Source organism: Acomys russatus, chromosome 6, assembly GCF_903995435.1.
Source record: "Acomys russatus chromosome 6, mAcoRus1.1, whole genome shotgun sequence".
NCBI lineage: Eukaryota > Metazoa > Chordata > Mammalia > Rodentia > Muridae > Acomys > Acomys russatus.
This window is the reverse complement of record NC_067142.1, coordinates 72,643,136-72,660,674: the sequence shown is the minus strand read 5'-3', so window position 1 is coordinate 72,660,674 and position 17,539 is coordinate 72,643,136. Positions and strand designations below refer to the sequence as shown.

The following is a 17,539-nucleotide window of genomic DNA, read 5'->3' as shown; positions in this document are numbered from 1 at the left end:
GTTGTGTTGCATTTTCATTCATGATTTTTTTTCTAGATGCTAGTGTCCCTGTCGGATCAATGTTAAATTTAGCAAGCATGTTTGCTAATTATTTTGTTTTTCGAGAAACGGTTTCTCTGTGTAGCCTTGCCTCTCCTAGACTTGCTTTGTAGACCAGGCTGGCCTCCAATTAACCTGCTTCTGCCTCCCAAGTGCTGGGATTAAAGGCATGTGCCATCAAGCCCAGCTGCTAATGGTTTTTAGTCAACAGTTTTACATATAAATAGCTGAGCCTTTATGACCCTATATAAAGTACCATAAAGACTTCTCCTATCAGTACCTTAGGTAACCCCGTAATTCTACAAATAGTCTAGAACTATGAGGCAGAGATATCTAGTCATTTCCCTAGACTGGTGTACTAGACCGTTCCTAAGGCTTTGTAGTCTAAAATTATCAAGATATTTCAATATAAAAATTAGAGTGGATTTTTGATAATTGCTTATCTTTTCTATTTGTCAGGAATTAAAAAAACAAAGCTCTATGTCTCTGCTGATTGAGTCCAATATTTTACTGTCATAGGCATTGAGGGTGAAAAAATGGTAAATACTGCATAGTTAAAACAGCATAATAGGCAGGTTCATCTGTGCTGGATCCTTTCTAGAAGAAAATGAGGACAGGCTACTGACAGAAAGAGCAATGCTGAGAAAAAGTACCTCTTTCTGACAGAGTACAACCTAAAAAAAATTACTTGAAATTCACCTTTATTGATAACATAACAGATACTTTTTTTTTATACATTTGAATTATTTTTGAATGACAATAGTAATTCCTTTGTGGTCCAGAAATGAAAATATACAAAATTGTATATGTATTTCTGCATAGTACAGTTAATAAATCATAAAAACAAAGGCTGAAAATGAAACTAGTTCTTTTTTTTTTTTTACCAATATATAACAAGAAATCTTACTGAAAAAAGCTCTGAAGCAGAAATTAATTGCAGCTTAATTTTATAATGTCTTAAAAAGATCAAACCAGTGTCTGAAGATGGCAGTTTTTCCTATATATTTCTGTCACATTTAGAATAAAACACAAAAGTTCTCTAACAGTATATAGTTTTTCAGTTTTAAACAACTTCCTTAACATAAAAGGTAATATCATGTTTTATGTTTATAATATGCTAAAATATTACTTGGAAGAACTCTTTTTAAGGTATATTTATTATTTTATGTGTGCCTAAATGTATGTATGTGCATCACATTTGTACTTTGCCCACAGGGCTAGAAGAGAGCACAATGTATCCTCAGGATCTATAGTTCTGAATGGTTTTTTTAACCATCACTTTGTGCTAGGAATTGAGCCAGGGTCCTCTGCAAGAGCATCAGGTACTCTTGACCGCTGAGCCATCGCTCCAGAAACTCTTCCTTTGAGTCGCAGAATCTACATTAATGGATACTTCTTAATCTGATTTAAAAGGCTTCTGTTATATACAAAATTATCTATAGAATAATTCCTATAGTTCTACTTTGTTTTTGAGATTAAAGATATTTAGTATTCGTTATTATTTCCTTTAAGAAGTAATAGTAACTTTCTAATATTCATGCCAATTACAGATAGTAGTAGAAAAACTTGATAGTTCTTGAATACAACATTGCTTTTATCTTAAAACATAGGAGAGCTGGGAGTTGAGCTCCTGCCGTCAGGACTCTCCTCTCTTCATCCTAAGGTTGACTGTCAGCAGGGACTGGATGCCGTTTTCTTGTTTTGTTTTCCAGTTAAATGGATTGGTGTAGGAAAATCCAGAGAGTCCATGATTCAGCTCTTCTGAGGATCGCCAGCAATGAGCACACAGACACTCCTTGAGAGGAAGGGAAAAATACTTAAGCATTTCTCTGTGATCTGCAAATTCAAGAATAAAGACACTGAGATGAGTTTTAAACTGGCATTGGTTTGCAGTCTCTGATGGATGGCTGTCATGGATAGACTGGCACCCTCCCATGCAGCTTCTCGGCTGGCATGGCTGCCACATCTGTTGCTCCTGCTGCTCATGGTGCCACACACAGTTCCTTTCCGTGTTCAGTGACTGTATAATCCCTGTTTCAAACCTAAAACTTCCATCGTAGTTTTTCTTCATTATTGTCATTGTGTTTGAGTTTTTACCCCAACTAGATGGTGAGAACAATTAATGCAGTTTTGCACAAATATTTTTACATTCTGATCATTCAGTTCTGTCATTGTAATCTTTGCTGTTAGAAAAAAAAAATGATGGAAAGATGGGGTTCTGTCAACTGTTGTAATGCTATGAATTCTGTTTAAATTGTGAACTGCTTATTTTCTGCAGAGACCATTGCAAAATTGAGCTTTGGGTGGGTGGTTGGGAATATGTTCATGGGACCTTTAATCTGTACAGAGCACAGAACTTAGTTCTCTCTGCAATTATTTGATACAATGAACATGTAATTCAGTGTTCAAAAAGAAGAGATTATTTCCCTACAGTAACAATCTTAATGTTAAAAAATAATTATTAAAAAATCTGTTGCGATATTTGGTGGATTTTTTTGGTTTGTTTTCAGATATGAGTGCAAATGTATATCTTTTTCTTTTTCAAGCATACTGTTGTTTCTAAGAACCGTGGGTTGGCTGTCAGCGTTGTGCCTGCCAGTGTACCTGCAGAATGGCCCATAGGTACCCACATGAACCCTAATTGTCAGCCATAGTTTTGATCATGCCTTGATCCCTTCTTTCTTGAAAAAACAAGGAGGTAGTACCTGACAGCTAGGCTTTACATTGTGCTGTAGGTTATCCTTTCGTGAGCTATTAAATGTTTAAATTAGGTGTCACCTGAAATTATTTTATTATACCATCAGTAGCTGATTAAAAAGAACCAAATATTTCCAGTATGTTTTGTATGTTGTTTTTCTTCTGTTTATAGTGATACTCGTGTGGAGGAAGAGGGGGGTCCATGCACTGCATGAGACAAAGTGGGAAGAGACCAGTAGAATCTTCGGGAGGATCGAAATATCTTTTCACTGAAGTACTTTAGTTAATACATGGTTCAAGAAAAATTCTAAAATAGGGGCAGTTTCATTGTCTGCAATAGATAATAAACATAGGTGGCTCCAGTAGCCCGTGCTAGCCGTGCAGCATGTGGAAAGAGCAAGTGGCAGTAAATCTTGCTTCTCCCTGGAAACCAAAGGCCTTGGAAGATCTCTATTCTTGGCTATCAGCATTGTGTTATTGAAACATTTTCAGTAGTACGCTCATTTTTGTTCAAGTCAGGAATTTTTCCTCCAATACCCAGAATGAGACATCTCCTGTTATTATTTATTGATTTAAACCATTCTGGGTAATTTAGTTTCTCTTTGAATGTGAGCTATCAATTGCTTAGGAGAGATAGTCTGCTCTTTAAATAAAGCTGTTCTTCAAACCATTGATAACTATGACAACTTTATTTGACAAGGCTCTATGTGCCAGATTCTGCTAGGTGTGCCATATTCAGTAGCAGGGGCAGTCTTCTAAATATTGATGGGTAATGTTCTATGTTCCGGTGAGAAACAGTGCCTGGCAAAAAGAATGGAATCAAAATGCCTGACAAGGGCCAGTGAAGGCTCTTAGGAAATGGCTAAACACACTAACTAGGTGAAAGATCTGCCGAATTGGAGAAATGGAACCAAATCAGCAAGGGGCTAGTGAGGTAGGCAGTGAATTCAGAGATGCTCAGCCAAATAACCAGTACGTGTTGATGGGTCAGAATGCAGGCCTGTTACAGCTAAGCAGCAGGAGAACTGCCAGAAAACCTGAGCTCGGCCATGGAGAGATGATGGTTCAGCAATTCAGATCACTTGCTGCCTTTGCAGAGGACCAGAGTTCAGCTCCCACCCTGTGTGGCTCTCACCTGCCTGTAACCCCAGCTCTGGGGATCTGGTGCTGTCCTTTGGCCTTCGTGGACGCTTGCATGCATGTAGTGGGTATACACCTCTTAAAACCTAAGATTTAAAATGTAGTAGACTATTGTCTGCAAGTGAGAGTCACCACAAGGTTAAACTTAGTTGTAGCACAGATACTTGAGCAGGGAAGGTTAGTACACATATTTGATATTAAATAATACAGAATTAGAAGGGCAGACATAAGACATTTTTGAAAAGATAATGGGAGAGGTTTATGCATGTTTGAGACAGGGACTTATATGGCCCTGGCTGGCCTGGAAGTCACTATGTAGCTCAGACTTTCCTTGAATTGATCTTTCTGAACTCCACTTCCCGTGTATGTGCTCGAGATGTCTGCCTGCACCAGTTGTTACATTATAAAGCTACTGTAATCCCAATATGTGGCACTATCATTGGAAAACATAAAGGCGTTATTTAACCTGGGGTTGGGGGGTATGAGGCTGAAAAGCTATTTAGCACAGACCCTTAAGATACTGAGGATGTGGGCTGGAGAGATGGCTTAGAGGTTAAGAGCAGTGGCTGCTCTTTCAGAGGTCCTGAGTTCAATTCCCAGCAACCACATGGCTGCTCACAACCATCTATAATGACTTCTGGTGTGCAGGTGTGCAGGCAGGCAGAGCACTGTATACATAATAAATAAATCTTAAAAAAAAAATACTGAGGATGCCACAAGCAAAATAAGTAGTAGTTAAATGAATAAATCTACAGAAAGAATAGATGGCATGAAACATGAACGTGCCCAAGGATCTCCTCGAATTGACAACTGGCAATGTTTTAGCAATTTATAGTACTTGGTGCATTTTATAAAAATGTAATGGACAATAATAAGAATGGGGACAGCTACTACTAAGACTAGGATTTTTATATGTTACTGATGCTAAATTAAGTCTAGATTTAGGACATGAATTTGTACTTTTGTGGTAATTGCTTAAAAAAAAAAAATCTAAAGTCAGCCCTAGGGAGGCAGAGGCAGATGGAAGCCAGCCTGGTCTATAGAGTGGCTGTCCTGGAAACACACCCTATCCTAAACAACAGCAACAAAAGGAAAAGTCTGGAAACACACCAGTTTAAAAAAAAAAAAAAAGTCATTTAAAACACACCAAGAAAAAAGTCACAAAAGGAGGGAATAATGAGAGAATTATTTAGCAAGGTATGGAATACACAAAAGGCAAACCGAAGTGGTGGAAATCATTGGCAATCTATGTGTAAGAGAATTAAGTACAATTAAAGGGCAAAGACTGCCCCCCCACCCCCCCCCAAAAAAAAGCCATTGAAAACCACCAAACTTCATTGTCTAAGTGACGTACTTTTGGCCAAAAGAAACAGAAAGGGTTGAGGAAATAGCTCAAGTGGTGGAGTGCTCGAGGCCCCGGCCCTGGCTGTCTGAAGGGGGATCGTGGTCTCATCAGCTCATTACCCCAAACTTGTGCTTTTATTATTTCCTCTAGCTTCCTCCCAGGGTTCATGGGGGGCTCTTGTGCTCTGGAGTTAAAATATTCATCTTTGTTGGGGACTGGCTCAGAATTGACTGGCTCCAGATCTGAAGCTGGCCTTGCAGAACTTACAGAAGCTGGGATCTGTGGTGGCGTGGGTCAGTGCTGTGTCTTATGGCTCTGAACCCGTACTGTCATTCTTTTAGTTCCAGAAGGAATATGAGAGTGACACTCAGCATCTGGAATAATCCCATATGGTGCTTTGACCCATGAGCCAAGGGCTAGATGGTGGGCGAGGCCACCTGGAAGTCATCAGAACTGCTTCTGCTTAAGGAAATAGTAAGCCCAAAGCTATGTATCCTTGGGGGATTAGAGCATCAGTACCATACAAGAATACCGGTTCCTTTAAGAGCCCATGCACATCTCCCATGGGTAGAAGGTGTGGGCTTTTGAAGATAGTGGGTTGTCACATGTTTACTGGTGCCTCTCCTAGTTGCAGCTGGTGTGCTACATATGATCCATTGCTTAAGCAAATTCACACATCCCTAGCTAGATGCATGCAACTTTTGGTGTGAATAATGTCTGCCCTGCGCCCCCATCCCTGTTTTTAAAGGCCATAAGAACTGGTTCCTGCAGGCACTGTCACTGTCCTACCAAAGGGATATCGTGACTCCAGCCTTAGGTCATCATTTGCCTTGGAAGGATCTTGGTTGCTGGTCCTTTATGCCGGCGGAAGTGTGCTAGTTTGTCCTACTAAGCATGAAGTAGCAACCACTTTAGGTTCAGTGTTAAGGCATTTGCATATCCGTAATTAATACACCAAACTTCAGCAGCCATCCATCTCAGTGAACTCTCCTAGAGTACAGTGGTAGAGGATGTTAAGACAGCCTGTGAGCTGGTGAGATGGCTGAGCGGCAGAGCTCTTGTGCAAGCCAGGTGACTTGAGTTCAATCCTTGGAACCATGAAAAGATGGAACAGGAGAACTTACTCCACAAAGTTGTCTTCTGACCTCCACACATGTGCCATGCACACAACATGCATACCCCTACATAAACACAGTAAAATAATAGTGAAATACAATAAAAATTTTATAAAAATTTATAGAAAAGATAGCCCTCCTAAGGTTAGGTTGTTGCATATGGCGCCTCCCACAAGCAGAACAGGGGTGCCATGCCTACTAGGCCTCTGTATTTTATATGCCACCTATTCCTTATTTGGCCTTGTTATTTCAAGATGCTAATTTTGCAAAACAAATTAATTGAAATAGGGAACCCCAGTCTCATAGGCCCATTGTACTACCAAAAGCTGATAGTTCTGAGCTGGGCTCATGACAAGAGAATGCACTACAGCAAGGCCAGCCTGTTCTGCAAGCTGCCTCATCTCTCACTACATGATCCAGTAGACTTGTCTGTGATAAATAGGGATGCTGCTTAGAGATGTGGCCAGGCCCAGAACCAGAGAGCAGGCCTTTAGAACACGGAGCCAGACCCTTCTTAACTTCCAGACAACCACCTACTGTCCTTTTCAGATAGTTCTTGCCCTGCTTTGGGCCCCAGTAGAGACTGAGTGTTTGACATTAAGCTACCACGTTACCACGCAACTCAAGCTCTCCATCATGAGCTTTCACCTGACCCAGAGGGAAGTAGCAAGCAAACAAGCATGGTGGCTGGAGCAGCAAATGGAAAGAAAGCTCCCATCTTGAACCGACACCACAAAGGAGAGAAGTGTGTGGCTTTCAAAACCTCCAGTCCTGCCCCCAGTGACATTTCCTCCAGCAAGGCCACGCCTTTTAAGGCCATGCCTTTCAAACCTACCTAAATGGGACCACCAATTGGGGACCAAGAATTTAAATGCGGGAAACTCCTTTGGACTGTACCAAGCCTTCAGACTTAACACACCAGTACTCTGCACGCACGTTCTCAAAAGTTTGGGCTGGGACTGGAACCTCACAGCCTTCATGGGCCTCCAGCTTGGGGATAGACAGTGTGTCACCAGGCTTCTGAATCTTTGTAAGCACAGGAGCAGGTCCTTTGTCATAAACCTGCATATATAATACTCATAATACTGATTTACATATAACATTCTATTTCTCCAATACAAGCAGTTTCATTAGCTTGTTTTCTTCCCTTTTGTATCCCTTGAATTCTAGTCTATATGGGCTGGGGTCTGTTTTATTTTGGCCTTAGTTCATTTTTGTATTGATCTTCAAATCTCTTGGTGGTGCCTACTTGACCATGTCAGAGACTAAGTAGGACAACTGAAACTATATGGAACTCCACATTCTTGGCGGAAATTCATTAGGAAAAAGGTTTTACTTTGGAAGGATTGAGTAAGAAGCCAACTGATGTGTTATGTGTTGGGGAGTGTCTACTGGCACCCAGAATCCAAGATCCTTTCTTTGGGATTATTTCTTTTCTTTGGGACCCCCTTAGCTCTTTTCCTGAGGAGTTTATGCCTAGTTATCAAGTCTTTAACAGGGTGTTGTCTTAATTAGGGTTTTATTGCTGTGAAGAGAAACCATGATCAAGGCAACCCTTATAAAAAGGAAAAATTTCATTGGGGCTGGCTTACAGTTTCAGAGGTTTAGTCCCTTATCATTATGGCAAGAAGCATGGCAGCACAGTGGCAGACACAGTGCTGGAGAAGGAGCTGAGAGTTTTACATCTTGATCCAAAGGCAGCCAGGAAAAGACTGGATGTGTTTCACACTGGGCATAGCTTGAACATTTAAGACCTCAAAGCCCCACCCCCACAGTGACACACTTCCTCTAACAAGGCCACACCTCCTAATAGTGCCACTCCCTGTGGCCAAGCAGTCAAACACATGAGTCTATGAGGGCCATGCCTATTGAAACCACTACAGGTGTTAACCCTTCTGTAAACAGCTTTTCATCCGTCCCCTCTTTACTGGCCCCAGTCCCACTACAGACCTATGGTTGTAGGCTGTCTCCTAGTCTTCTTGCTTGGCTAGTTCTGTCTCTTCTCTCTCTGTCTCTGTCTCCATCTCTCCCTCTTCTCCTCCCCCCTTCCCTCCCTTCCTTTCCCTCCCTCCGTGTGTGCATGTGTAATAATGGCATAATTATAAGCACATGCAGCTACTGTATAGTCTCCAATCTCATGTGCAAACACTTACTGAGAATGGTAGGTGGCTAGAAGTTGGTCTGCATCAGGAACAAGATGCTAACAGCTTATGACAAATGACATTGTCATCTTTTTAATTTTCCTTTTATATGTGGTGTTGCAGGCAAGCACTGCACTACACAGCCATCCCCTTCAACAGGTGACAAATGTTCTCAAGGTTGGATCTTGATTTCCTGACCATTTTTTTTTCCTGAAAAGAATTTGCAAAATTCTTAATTAATAATTAATTAATCCTAAACAAAATATTTTTAGGATAAGATTCATCCGTGTACACACTTGAAGGTAGTGCTGTTACCGTCAATTTAGTCACTGAAAAATGCCCAAAGGTGTTTTCTTGGAATGCCACACTTACGTTAATTTTAGAAAGCATTTCTTGCAAAGCTGCTTCTCTCATCACAACAGGAGACTTCGGGTAGTGAATTAAGTGGTCTAGGGTTCAATAAAATGGTGCCTAATTTCTGATCAGAACCTGGAATTTAAAAACAAATTAGTGCATTGTTTTAGGACTACTCACGCTGAAAGTTTAACACACCATCTTTTTAGCAACTGTGTACAATAAGAAGGTATTTTAAGACTCTTAAAGGGGTGCGATTAAAATACGGGTGCCAGGGAGACGGTCAGTGGGGAAAGGCACTTACAGCCAAGTCTGACAAATTGAGTTCAATCCTCTGGCCTTAGATAGTGGCAGGGAGAGAACCGACTCCCACCACTTGTCCTGTGACCTCTTCGTAATCACACGCATGAACATAGTCGCATGATAGGAGGATGCAACTTAATCTAAATAGAGAAAGGGGGCACTGAATCAAAGGTTCTTTCTTTAGTCTCCAATTAAGAGGCATATTATTAAATTATATCAAAATGAAATAAAAATCATCTGATTTTTATTTTGATGTCCTAATTCTAGACCTGTATTCTTATTTTCCTGCACCATCTGTAGGAGAGTCAGTGCCAACTTTGCGTCTGAGTTGTTGCCATCTCTAGATTCAGGCCCTCTGGGGCCCCGTCCCAATCATTACTCTTTATAATGATAATCCCTAGCAAGTTCTTGTATGTAACAGGAAGCATCCAAGGAAGGCATGGCTTGAACACAATGGTCATTGTACAATGAAGCAAAGGCTGGAGCGTTTCAAGGATGGCATTATAACAAAATTCTACTCTGGTGTTAGGGATCTTAAATGCACTGTAGAAACATTATGAAAATAAATATCAAGAATGAAAAATATTCACCCAGGGAATATGACTAGAAATGCTATTTTTTTAAAAGTATGTTTTTATTACTGATGAGTTTGAGATGGAGTTTGACTGTGCAGCCCATCCCAGCCTTGAACTCATGAATCTTCCTGCACTGCCTCTGTCTCCCATGTGCTGAGACTGTGGGTGTGTGTCACGACAGCTGGCTAAAAGTCATGTTTGTATTTATAAAGTGTGATCCTGTCTGCAGTCAGCATCCACATGACTACTCAAGGCTTTTGGGTTTGAAGAGCAGTCGTGGTCTTCTTAAGAATTACAGTGTCAAATGGAGTTACTTAATGCAGCTTATGTGTATGACAAATGTTCAGTAAGCTGTAGTAATTCTTACTGTAGGATTTACTGTGGGGCTGAGTCACACACTCATTTAACTAGGTGACTTCAGCAGTGAACGGGTGGATGGCAGCAAGCCACAAATATGCTCTATAGGTTGGAGGTATGTGGAAAGAATTGTGTGAAACTATATTTTCTTTATTCCCTCTCTTCTTTTTTCTTTTTCCTTCCATTTTTCCTTCTTTCTCGTCCTTCCTTCCTTTCTTCCTTCCTCCCCACCCCTTCTCCTTCTTTGTTATGAAGATAAGGGTTTCTCTGTGTAGTCTTAGCTGTCCTAGAACTTTCTCTGTAGACCAGGGTGGCCTCAGACTCACAGAGATGCACCTGCCTTTGCCTCCAGAGTGCTGAGATTAAAGGTATGAGCCACCACTGCATGACTTATTTATATTTTGTTACCACCTAACAAAATGTAGTTTTCATATCACTTTGTGGTGGCACCCTCTTTGGATGTCATTATTAAAAAAATAAAATGGAGTTTGGATTAAAGAAATGGCTCAGTGGCTAAGAGCACTGTCTGTTCTTCCAAAGGACCTGAGTTCAATTCTCAGCCCCACATGGCAACTCACAACTGTCTGTAACTCCAATTCTAGGGGATCTGACACCCACCCTCACACCAATTCACACAAAATAAGATTAAATTATTTTTTAAATGAGGTATTAAAAATATTTTTAAAATAAATAAAATGGAGGACCTGAGGACTGCACTTGCTGAGAACCACTATTTATTTGTGCATTATCTGTCTGTCTGTCTATCTATCTATCTATCTATCTATCTATCTATCTATCTATCTATCACAGCATCTCAGGTACCCAGCCTGGCCTTGAGCCCACCATGGAGCTGAGGATGCTCTTGCCTCTACCTCTGTACTGCTGAGAGCACAGGTGTGCACCACCAGATGGGGTTTATGAGGTTCTGAGATTGGACTAGGATGTTATCAGCAGTTACGTGTCCAGCTTCACTTGCTGAGAATTCTATATATTCTAAACACTTTAATGATGTCATAGCATTGTTAAAGTAGATAGCTAGGCCAACTAGAGGAGAGAGGAGGTTGTCATACAGAGTCATTCTGTTGTGGTTGGATACATTCTGAGCCATTCATTATTCCTTCCCTAAATGACCCTTAGCTCAGCCCCTACTTCCTTTCTTCTCAGACGCCAACTTCCTGTGTTTTCCTTTGTGTAAACTTTTGTCCCACATCAGTCTCCAGTCCCTGTTCCATTTCTTGAACTACCTGGCTCAACTTTCCCAAGTTCTGCCCACGTGATCCTCCCCTCCCCCACCCCTTCCTGATGCTGCTGTCTGCTGTCCTGTGAGGACCTGAACATCTCTTCCCTCCTCACTCTGGCATCCCTCCGGACCGCAGCTGTCTTAAACTCAATTTGTAGTGCAGGTCAGCCTTGAACTTTCAGTCCCCAAGCTTCAGCCTCCAGAGTCGCTGGTTACATGTCTATCGCCAGCTTTCTGATTTTCAGTAAAAAGAAAGGGACTCTTTTTAAGGAAGACTGTTATGGGTGACACTGGGCTGTGACAGGCAGTATAGCATCGAGGTGAACCTTGCCGGAGAGCAATGCAGTCTGGGTGTGAATTCTGCCTCTTTCCTCCTGCATGTGTGACTTAGGATATGTCTTTGTGAGAGGTCTTGGAAACTTGCCTTCTATTTAAAACAACAGTTTTCAGCCCCAGAGAGCTGCCACGGACTAAATATGTGCCTGCCACAGTGTAAGGCTCCCCAAAATGTTGGGGAATCACTCATTTACAAACTAGCAGCAATTCAATGAGCCAAAGTCGAAAGCACCAGTGACTGTGGTAACATGGGCACTGTTGAAGTGGGTATCATGAAAATACCCAGAATTGGGGCTGGAGAGGTAGCTCAGTGGTTAAGAGCACTATTTGCTCTTCCAAAGGACCCGGGTTCGATTCTCAGCACCCATATGACAGCTCACAACTGTAATTCCAGTTCCAAAGGATCTGACACCAATGCACATAAAATTTAATAAATTATTAAGAAAAAAAGAAAGAAAATACCCAGAATCACCCTTGTCTACTTTAGGACCCTCCCACAGGCCACAGCACACAGGTGTGCTACCAGGGGAGTTGAGAATTTCTGGAGCTTGGTGTAAATTGTTAACTGTTACAGGCATCTAAACTAGAATGAAAAGAAGGTTCCTCAGCAAGAACTCCAGGAACACTCAAGAATTTGTTTCCAGTGCTCAGAGGATAAGCTTCCTAGGGCATTGAAGAGTTTTCATCCCTTTGGTCTTACGTGCAGGGAGCTAGAAAGAAAGGAAGACACCCCAGAGTCCCCTCCTAGATCTGCACACGCGTCTCTGCCCCAAGTCTGACTGGTCCCAGTCATGCCGCTTGAGGCGGTAAGGCCCCATGGCACGCTCATCTTCCACACTGGTAAGGTTAATCTTACTGAGTTGATAGCACTTACCTATCTCGTAAAATGGCAGGGAGTAGTCTCTTTGGTACGTTGTTTCATTATGCCATGAGTCTGTGGGCCTTGACAATCTTCTGAAACAAATGTATCGAATGAGGGTTTGCTGATCTAATTGAGGCTGATACGGAGTTTTGCTCTTGGGTGGAATTTCCAAGTCTATGAGGGGTCTACATTGAAACAAAAATAGTTGCTGAGCACCTTTGGATAACGGGTCCATTTTCTCATGAGCTGCAACCTAGAAGCCAATGCATTCTTTTAGCTAGACTAACCCCATGGCACATCTCCATATTCTGTAGAACAGTCGTAACCTTTCCATGCCCCTCCCCAACTATGCTCCAAAGATGAAAGCAAGCAAGAAACCAAAACACAATGGCTGATACTTTCATCCATTCTTGGCATGGTGTGCTTGAGGCATGGATGTAAGGACACTAGGACACTAGGTGGCACGTACTGAGACCTTGAAAATATACATGTATTTTGTCTCAGCAAGTCTAGCAATGAAGGATGTCAACAAAGAGTAAGAATGCTTATTAAGGACTTTTATGCTAATAGAAAGAATGGGAACACTGTTGAAAATAAGGGAAGCATCAGAAGAGGTAGACATGCCCCTCCTACAAAGGTGACAACGCAAACTCAAGACGCACCTTATTGCTTCAGGATTCTCTTTCTCATCTTAGAATGAGATTGGATATAGTCAATATATTTAAAAAATTTTCTCCAACAAGGCACTATATATATATATATATATATATATCTGATCCTAACTGTATTTGTGTTTATTATATTTTGTTTTAGCTATTTTTTGGGGGGTGCTATGGATCAAATTCAGGGCCTCATGCATGCCAGGCAAGCATTGTCACAGAGCTACATCCCCAGTGCTTTCTTCTTGACTGGGTGCTTATATACAGATTGGCATTTGCATCTGAAAGATAATCTGGAAGAAGCACAAGTCTTGGCAGGGTCGATTGGAGCCAGGGACCTTTAGCAGAGCCATTGTCTGGTGGGAAGACTGGTCTTTGGGCATTAGCCCTATAGGATACCATGCTAGGGGTAGAATAGGGAGAGTGTTGAGCGTTGGCTGGCCCTGGCACTGGGCACTTGTCATTACTCTCTTATTTGTTTTCTAGTAGCTCTAAATAGCTTATAAATTCATGCATGGTAGTTCACATCTCTAGTTTCCAGTGACTTCAAAGGCTATGGCAGAAGGTTTCCTAAGCATGAATTTTGAGACCAGCCTGGGTAACCTAATGAGACTGTATCCCTGAAAAATTTAAAAACAGAAGTTACTCTAAGCAAACACTTGATTTAGTACCAAGAGCCTTGAACTGGGACTCAGAAACTATGGATTAAAATTTAAACCTAACATTTACAGTAATTGTGTGTCCTTAGGCGAGATATGTCACTTGGGCCATCGAGATGGCTCATCAGGCAAAGAAAGGCTGGTGACCTGAGTTTGATCCCTGGGTCCCACATGATGGAAGGAGAAAACCTAGTCCTGAGAATGGTTCTCTGACTTCCACACGTGCACTGTGGCACTGAGTAGGCGGGCACACAATAAATGTATTTAAGAACCAAAGACGTGCCTCTCCTCAGGGCACGTCTTTCTAACTGGAGGATGCACTCAGAGCTGCTTCCAGTTTCATGATTTAAATGTAGACTGTACACTGCTATAAATACAGGTGGCGCGCCAACCCCCGTTCCTGATGAGGATAACTGGAGGTTGGCGAGATGGACGTCACCTAAGAGAAAGGAAATTGTAGTGTATAGTAGATGATGAGCTGGAGCAACAGTGATCACACCAAGCGCTTAGTATGCCTTAAAATTTTACATCACCTCTTTTACTTGAGGGTATGAGACTCAGAGAACGTGAAAGTTGCCCCAAATCACACATTTTATAAGTTCCTCCAATTGATGCTTTTACCTCCTACAGTTTCTAGCTTTTCTGAACCAGGAAACATGTCAGCGTGCCTATGGTTATTATTTCTTGCTTTTCTTTTTGTGAAAGCCACCACATGGATAAGAAGGAACCATATAGACCAACTTTATAACTCTACTGAGAGTGAAATCAAATGCTACTAAGTTTAAGTTATTTGGCCAATCTGGAATTCTAAACTCACAATGTCTCTTAAACATCATAGATGATTTAATAAAAATTCTATATTTATTGCTGATTGTGGAAGCAATATATGCCCCTCTGGGAAAGTCTGTAAAGTAGAGAAGAGAGTGGAAAAAAATCCCCCACAAAGTACTAATAATATTACTACTTGTGAAAAATAAAAACAAAGCCAGACATTGTCGCCGCTGGATATGTAGCCCCCTGGTGGAGCTCACACTTAGTATACTTGAGGCTCTGGGTTTGATTTCAGCACCAAAAATCCTCCCATGAAGTCAAAATCAAAAAGCCCCATTGGTTTAAGTAGCTTGGTGCTATTTCCTTCCACCCGCCTTCTATCCATTGGGTAATACATGCGATTAACGTTACTATTACTCTTACTAAGATTTGCAGCTAGGGATTCGAGAAACGGCTCAGCTCTTACAGAGAAACTGAATTCACTTCCTAGCACCCACATGGGGCAGCTCACTTCTGACCTCCGTGGGCACCTGCACTCATGTGCACATACCCCTACACACACACACACACACACACACACACACAAACACACACACAATTTAAAAAATTAATCTTTTAAAAAAATTATGCATCCCACTTTCCCCTACCTATCATTTTAGCTTTGATGACATTATTAGAAATTAAGATTTAGGGACATCTCACCTTGGAGACTTCTTCACACTGCAATCAATATGGACTCTTGCCAGCTGCCCAGGGTAATAGCCTTTGACGTCCTTTCCTTGGCGAGTGATGAATACACTGCAGGAAGTAGGTGAGAGAAGCAGTCATTACAGTTAGTTCCTTACAGAAGCATGCCGGCTGCTGTGTGATAGATAATTTATCTGGACTTTGTGCCCTGTTCCAAGCAACTGAAGCCAGTGGAATTTTCCAAACATCTTGGTTCTTATTCATAACAAGTGCCTTTTCACCAGCCCTGGGTTTGTGGTGTTGGCTGATCTCCCTTCCCCCAATAACCTCTGAAACTTATAATAGAATGCCATTTATTTCCAGGATTCATAGGGAAATATTTAGCATGTCATGTGTTAGGTCAAAAAGGTAGGAGAAAGAAAGAGGGTGAGGGAAGGAGGATGGGACAGAGGGAGGGAAGGAAGAGAAGCTGTGGACAATATGTTAAAATCAATGGCCAGACAGGAAGCATCGTTAAGAGGCAGCCAAGGGCACTGGCTGCTCATGCAGAGGACCCAAATCAGTGCCCAGCACCCACACCTGACATCTCACAACCTTCTGTGACTCCAGTTTCACGGGATCTGATGTCCTTTTCTGGACCCTGAGGGTACCTGAACACATATACACTCAAGAATATACACGCAAAACAAAATAAATAAATCCTTAAAGTCAATGAAACAAATGTTGATAACTGCTGAAACAGGAACAAAAAAGAGGAAGATTATTATTTACCTTTTGAAATGTTTGTAAAATTCCATACTTAGTTTTTTAAAAAATTGTAACTGTAATAATTGATTATATAGGACTGTGGTCAAGGCATGTGGTACTAGTAAGTCTGGTGGTGGTGGTGGGGAGGATTCTAGCCTCACCTAGGACAGCTGGATGGTGAGAAAGGACAGGTCTCTCTCTCTGTCCTTGCCTGGCCCTGAACTTAGTACCATCTTCCTGTTTCAGTGCTGGGATTACCAGGATATGCCACCATCTTTTTTTGTTTGGTTGGATATTTTGTTTCTGTTTTTTTTTTTGTTTTGTTTTGTTTTGTTTTTTGTTTTTGTTTTGATACAGGATTTCTCTGTGTAGCCTTGGCTGTCCTGGACTTGCTTTGTATACCAGGCTGGTCTTGACTTCACAGAGGCCTGCCTGCCTCTGCCTCCCAGAGTTCTGGCATTGCAGGTGCCTGCCACCACCTTGGTTGTTGTTTTGAGGCATAACACCCGAATGGGGACTGGGAAGAAGTATGTCTGGAGTGTGATCATGAGGTGTGTTTGTACAACTGGAATGCAGTGGTGTGTTCAAGCTTCAGTCCCCACAGTGGCGCTGTTGGGAATGGCAGAACCTACAGAAATGGCACTTAGGGGAGGACCTTAGGTCATTGGCAATATTGAGGCAGGAGAATAGGATGAAGAGTGAGGTCCAAAGACCCTTAACACAAAAGCTGTACATCAACATAGAAAAGAAACCTACTGACAGAGATTGGGGGAAGAGCTGGCTGATGGGACACTAAGGAGAGCTGGGTGTCTAGAGTTTGCATAGGCTAAGAGTATGAGAAAGTGTCTCTGGGCGAGGGAAGTCATGTAAGCCAAGACTAAATCACAGTTATGTACAGAGTAGAGTATGTGTGGATGTGTTTGCTTTTCGTTACTGTAACATACATTAGATAAATCAGCTTAAAAACAAGAAAGGTTATTTTGCCTCATGGTTTCAGTCTGTGACTGTCTTGTTGCTTTAGCCACACAGCACATCATGGTAGCAGTGCAATCTTCTAAAGGTTCCGTCATCCCTCCATAGCACCATTGGCAGGGGATCAGGCCTTCAACATACTGGCCTTTGGGAACCATTCAAGATGTAAATGATTGCAGAGGTCAGAGTGGGCCTGGCTGTCTAGTGTGAGTCAAGGGAGGTGCTAGGCAAGGCAGGTTCTGTCTGTGCAAACAGGCCTCAGAAAGCTCCAATTTTCTTTTCTTTCTTTCTTTCTTTCTTTCTTTCTTTTTTTTTTTTAAAGATTTATTTATTTATTATTGTGTATACAGGGCTCTGCCTGCATGTACATCTGCAGGCCAGAAGAGGGCACCAGATCTCATTATAGATGGCTGTGAACCACCATGTGGTTGCTGGGAATTGATCTCAGGACCTTTGGAAGAGCAGTCAGTGCTCCTAACCTCTGAGCCATCTCTCCAGCCCCCTCTAATTTTCTGAATAACTACAGGTTGTCTGGGCATG

General features: G+C 41.8%; 2 protein-coding genes across 5 annotated transcripts in view; one reads left to right on the top strand and one right to left on the bottom strand.

The window, feature by feature from the left end:
* The window catches only part of Adss2 (adenylosuccinate synthase 2), an 832,666-nt gene that overhangs the window by 30,307 nt on the left and 784,820 nt on the right, over positions 1 to 17,539 (top strand). For 3 of the 4 annotated variants that reach the window (XM_051147969.1, XM_051147968.1, XM_051147970.1), the window contains exon 13: positions 1,752 to 1,811. In XM_051147969.1, the coding sequence (XP_051003926.1) occupies positions 1,752 to 1,804 (53 nt within the window). In that variant the 3' untranslated portion in view covers positions 1,805 to 1,811. Of the gene's footprint in view, positions 1 to 1,751; positions 1,866 to 17,539 lie in introns of those variants that run through there. The other variant, XM_051147967.1, reaches the window with a different exon arrangement.
* Positions 8,855 to 17,539, bottom strand: part of C6H1orf100 (chromosome 6 C1orf100 homolog) — a 15,827-nt gene continuing 7,142 nt past the window's right edge. Inside the window, exons 2-4 of the mRNA XM_051147973.1 lie at positions 15,296 to 15,391; positions 12,517 to 12,689; positions 8,855 to 8,966 (exon numbers count right to left, since the gene is read on the bottom strand). Of these exons, the coding sequence (XP_051003930.1) occupies positions 8,857 to 8,966; positions 12,517 to 12,689; positions 15,296 to 15,391 (379 nt within the window). The 3' untranslated portion in view covers positions 8,855 to 8,856. The remainder of the gene's footprint in view (positions 8,967 to 12,516; positions 12,690 to 15,295; positions 15,392 to 17,539) is intronic.